General features: G+C 21.6%; 1 protein-coding gene across 1 annotated transcript; it reads left to right on the forward strand.

Annotated features, from left to right (window-relative positions):
- The first annotated feature begins 601 nt into the window (after positions 1-601).
- On the forward strand, positions 602-5,435 carry LOC113558498 (UV radiation resistance-associated gene protein-like). The gene is made up of 4 exons (XM_026963970.2): positions 602-683; positions 2,373-2,596; positions 2,652-2,816; positions 5,088-5,435. Exons 2-4 carry the CDS (start codon positions 2,487-2,489, stop codon positions 5,293-5,295), a joined length of 483 nt encoding a protein of 160 aa, XP_026819771.1. The 5' UTR covers positions 602-683; positions 2,373-2,486; the 3' UTR covers positions 5,296-5,435.
- The last annotated feature ends 346 nt before the right edge of the window (positions 5,436-5,781 follow it).

The raw sequence follows: 5,781 nt of genomic DNA on the forward strand, positions 1-5,781 counted from the left end.
TAATTTGAAGTTAATAGTTATTAAATTGAATTACTGGGTTGATAGTTTATATATTTGATCATAAGATCTGCTTTTATTATTTTAACTGTTGTTGATTTTCAACAATTAACTATTGATAAATAAATTACAAAAACTAAAAATGTTAGCTATGTATAAAACGTTAAATAATTTATAATTAATATTTATTTATTACATCTACCCAGTTGATTTCAAATATTAAATAATGACTGTATGTGCTACTTAAAATTTATGGTATTGCAAAATACTGGTCATATATTTTGTTATTTATTTGTAAATTTTTTTTTTTTTGGTGAATATAATGTTTGTTTAAGAATGTATGATGATTAAAATCAACAAATAGTAAACGATTTGAATTTATTAAAAATAAGAAAATAATAATTCTATTGTAATTTTGTATTGTGGTGAAATATATGAGTAGTTTATCACTATTAATTATACAACACTTATATCAACCAATATGTTTAAACATTATTTTTTATTATGTTATAAATAGATAGCAAGCTGATTGAAATGAACGAAACACTTTGCATTAATATCCATCAGCTAAAACAATTGAGCAATACATCTAACTCGATGATACACTATCAGCACTAAATAGTCAACTCATTTATCGAAAAAAACAACTTGTTTCAGAACTTAACTTTATATATCCTATAACTGAGGTAAAAAACTAATCACTATAAAATATATACAAGATATAAAATTTAAATTATAATAAAATTGATATATTAATCTCATAAAAAAAGAAAGTTCTTATGTAAACAAAAATAATTTTTAAAGTTATAGTATTCTTACGTATCATAATGTATATTATAGTAAGTTACGCTTAATGTGATCACTGGTTTATAGAATAAACCGTTTATTGGAATCAAAATTGAAAATTCTAAACCAGGTCTTATGTTACTAATGTTAAATTAACCTTTTATTAGAATCACCAAGTACTGGATAATTGAATCATTTTTAAGAACATTCTTATCGTTTTAATGGTATTTCAAACATTCACTATAAAAAAAACAAGAATTTTTTTGAATAAGTTAAAAGGAGCTATTCAAAAATACGTCAAAAATGATACTTTTCAGTTGTTTCAAAAATTATAGGTACAATGTATAGGTCCATACATTATTGTTTATTTAAAAAATCATATATTATATTAATTGAATAGAGATTTTAATTGCTGGCTAATATGAAAATGAAATTAGTAGATTCTCAAGTACAATAAAAAGTAAATAGTTTCTTTACTTTATTTTAATTTAATTTTAAACATATATATAAATATACACTGATTAATAGACAAAAAATTGTTTATGGAATTAACCGGTTAATATAACCAACATTATCTGAACCAATGTGATCACATTAAACGAAACTCACTATATTTATTTTTGTTTTATTCTGAGTAGTGAAAATAATTTAAAAATTATTATTATAAGAAAAATTTAATTTTTAACTAGATAATAGCTTGTCATTTTTTGCGATTTTAACAAATTTAGTCAAAATCCTAACATTAAATGCTATATATTATGCTTAAATACTCATTTATTTTTAATATTTTTATACAGATCCAAGATAAACTTATGTGAAATTATGTATTAAATTCTTAAGAACTTTGACCTAGCTAATATTTTTTATCGATATTTATAAAAAATTAAAATTTGATATGCCTATAAATAGCTCATAATGAGTTAATTAAAATTTTATCATATAATAAAAATGATGATATAAATAATATTGTTAATTATTTAGAGATAAAAATGATTTGATTCTAATCATGTTTATATAATAACAAAAATGAACTATCAAAATATTTATTTATATAATAATTTATACTTTTTATATAAATAATTTTTCTTTCGAGATTGTTTTCAATTGGAAAGTTCTTTTAACTATATACATTTTTATATATTGTGTATTTTAAATAGTTTAATACAAAACTTACATTTACTAAAATATTGTAGAATCTTTAATTTTAATAAATTATATTTTTATTTAGGTATAAAAAGGTAATACTTCAGTATAATTAGTATCTCATATTTTGTTATTATTATTATTGTATTGAACTTAGATTCAGGGACAAGAACCTTTGGCCACTAGCTCTATTTTATTAATTATTTACATTTTATATTAAATATGTAAAAAAATATAATAATACAATTTTTTGATTAATCTTGAATTAGGGACAATTAATTTTGTTATTTATTCTGTTGGACTGCCGATCGATTATTATCTATTTTTTTAACACTAAAAACTTTATCAATAAATAATTATTACTTAATTACTTAATTTTTATTTAATTTGTTTTGTTTATGATACTGAACAAATAATTAATTTTTTTGTTTTTTTAAATAATCCAGGTCAACGAAAATATTTCAATATGTGATGTTCATCTTCCAAACTCAGAAAACTTTGATGGCTGCAATGATATTCAATTGAGTATTGGTCTGGGTTATGTTGCCCATTTAATTCTTATGATTTCCTACTTTTTAAATATTCCTTTAAGATATCCAATTAACCACGTTGGATCACGTAGTAAAATTATCGATCATATTTCATTAGATATACAAGATAGAGAACGATTGTAAGTTTAAAAATAAAATATGTGTATTTTTTTAAACTAATTATCTTGTTTTCAGGTTTCCTTTGTTTGGTCGAACTAAAGCTCGATTAGAATTTAACTATGCCGTTTATTTGCTAAATAAAAATATTGCCCAACTTCGTTGGTATAATGGTTATAGTACTAATGACTTGCGTACAACTTTGTACAATTGTTTAGTTATGTTGCAACCACAATCAAGTTTGTACGTTTACATTTTTTTCTTCTGCTATAAGAACATAAGGTGTACCTAATTTAAGCTAATCTAATTGAACATATTCTTAACTAATAAATATATTTTATATTGATACATAATAATAACTAAGAACCATTAAGAAATATTATAGTTTCTTTATTTCTTATATAAATGTTAAAAGAACTTTTTATTCACATGTGTTATCTTAGTCTAATGTGCATATAACATAGCAGATCTATTACCAGATTAGTGGTCCCTATTACACATGTAAATGTATCATTAAATAAAGGTTTATATATTTTTATAAAGTATATAAATATTAAAAATATAATCTATTTTGTTCTGATATTTAAAAAAAAATTTATAATTTATATTATTATTTCTACAATAATTTATTTTAGATTTTTAAAGGTTAAATAATTCTTTTTTGGACGAAATAAGTTTGTCAATTAAATTAGTCTAATTTTCTAATCAAGTATTTAGCAATCAAATAATGTACATATAACTGTACTCAGTGGTGGTCAAGTGATTTTTTTCACGAGGGGGAAGGATATGGCTGATTTTATAATATAATATATACTACTTAATCATTAAATATAATTTATGGTTATGTCTTATATCAATTTTTAAATTAAGGTAAATTAGTACTTTATTTATAACAAGTGAGGAGTGTGTTGTTATTGAATATTCACAATCATCGAGTGGGGTAATTCCCATATATTTTGTATAAGCAATAAAGCAACTAAATATTAATTATAACAGCCTTGTTTCTAGAATGAGTTTAGAATCCAAATAATAATATAATATGTTTATGATCATAGTCATTGTTTTGAGAAAAAAAAAATAAAATTTAGTACATTAACATTATAGTACAATAAATACACAAATTTAATTGTTATAAATATTAAAGAAAAAAAGTCATGGTGGATCTATCCCCCTCATCCTTCCCCCGTTTGACCACCACTGACTGTATTTGATAGGATACCTCAACCAAGTGTCAGTAAGTGGACTCTCTTTTCGTTATTTTCTTCATTCAATATAATGGTTTTATCAAAAACGAGCATCTTTGTTAGTTCTTAATATATATTTAATAATATTGCTTAATAAATATAATTTTAATTTGTGGAACATTAACTACATGAATCAATTACACGTGTTTATTAAATACATAGACTTCATGAATACGTGTATTTAAAGAACGCGTTTAAAATTGTTACCTCTATACCAGATTCTTCACTTTATATATAATTAATATTATAGTAAATTGACCTATTATTTGTAGAGAAGAAATAATTTGTTTCATACTTTTATTTTAAAATGAGTTAAATTTGAAAAATGAATTATTTATGTATTAATAACTCATTTTAAAATAAAAAATATAGGAAAAAAATGTATATTCTTTTTATAAATGATATGTAGATTTGCACCAATATTAACTATAAATAAACTGTATTATGATTTGATATCTAGATTTTCTATGTAATGCATGCATATTATGGAGACAACACAAAAGAAAATAAGTGTACAATGTTCTAAAAATTTAAAAATTAAATTAGTTACATCAAAGTATAACTTTACTAATTTTTCTAATCATTTAAATCATATTTTATTAAAATCAACAGTTTATATAAGTGAATGACTACACAAATTTCCTGTTGTATGATTGATTATTAAAATTTATTTATTTTTGTATGAAAAATAAAATATAATATCTTATTTATTAAAAAGGACGCTATACTCGCATGTGTTGTCTCTGTCTTACTAACGTACATCATAACAAATTTTCGTTCAGAAAAATACATTTTATGATGTTAGCTTTAATATTAGAGTAAATTTACCTATTATCAAATTTAAAGGTAAGAATATTATCGAGGCAATAACATATTGCTTTTATTGATATTATCATTTTAAAGTGAGTTATGAACATTTTAAAGTTGTAATAGTTTATATAGCTATAACTCATTTTAAAATAATAATGTCAATAAAAACATATGTCATTGTCTAGATAATATTCTTACATTTAAATTTTATAATAGATAAATTTACTCTAATATTAAAGCTAACATCATAAAATGTATTCTTCTGAACGAAAATTTGTTATGATGTACGTTATTAAGACAGAGACAACATATGCGGGTATAGCGTCCTCTTAATTTAACAGATATTAAGAATTCATAACCATATTTAATGCACACATTTACTACATTAATTTATGACAATCTTAATTTTTGATCATTGTAAATTGTATTAATCTACATATCTAATCCAATTATTATTTAGATTAAAACTACAAACCTCAAAATTCACATCTTCAAATTCTTCATTAGAATCTTCTTTAAACATACCACCAAGATCTTCCCGAGATGTTTATAAAGAAGATACTAGTAGTTCAGATGATTCAAAAATAAAAGGAATACCTCACTCTTCATCAGATCCGTCACTAGCTGAGGATAAAACTCAAGCATTTAATGATTTTAACTCATCATAACATGTATTGAATATTACTCAATTTATATTGGCCAATGTTACCGACTGTTAAATTAATTAAACATTTTAAGACTGGTCTGTTTGATTTCTAAGTAATTTTTAATTCATTATTCTTATTACCGTTTATTATAATAGTTATAAATATTTCATTATTATTTATTTATAACCAATTTGAATGCTATTACTATTATTTATGGGTATTCAACGTTTATTAGTTTTTTATAATATACTTACACAAATATTTAACAATGTAAAAATATATTTTATATCATTATTTAATATGTATGTTATTACTTATTTGCTATTTGTAATATAAAGTAGCTTACAAGTTTTTTATCAACTATTTGTAAAAAAGTTTTGAAAATGTTAAAATAATATAACAGTAAGATATAAATTATTTTAGGTACCTATTTCTATTTATTCAATAAATTATGTGGAGAATACAATGTTTGATAATATAATCTAGGTAAAATCTCTAGCCTTTTTT

The sequence above is a fragment of the Rhopalosiphum maidis genome, chromosome 3 (genome assembly GCF_003676215.2).
Source record: "Rhopalosiphum maidis isolate BTI-1 chromosome 3, ASM367621v3, whole genome shotgun sequence".
Taxonomy (NCBI): domain Eukaryota; kingdom Metazoa; phylum Arthropoda; class Insecta; order Hemiptera; family Aphididae; genus Rhopalosiphum; species Rhopalosiphum maidis.

What these genes read in the sequence shown, in the direction of transcription:
- LOC113558498 (XM_026963970.2), top strand. Translation starts at nt 2,487, where the DNA reads ATGATTTCCTACTTTTTAAATATTCCTTTAAGATATCCAATTAACCAC. An exon ending in ATACAAGATAGAGAACGATT is followed by an intron (nt 2,597 to 2,651) that starts GTAAGTTTAAAA and finishes TCTTGTTTTCAG; the next exon opens with GTTTCCTTTGTTTGGTCGAA. An exon ending in TTGCAACCACAATCAAGTTT is followed by an intron (nt 2,817 to 5,087) that starts GTACGTTTACAT and finishes ATTATTATTTAG; the next exon opens with ATTAAAACTACAAACCTCAA.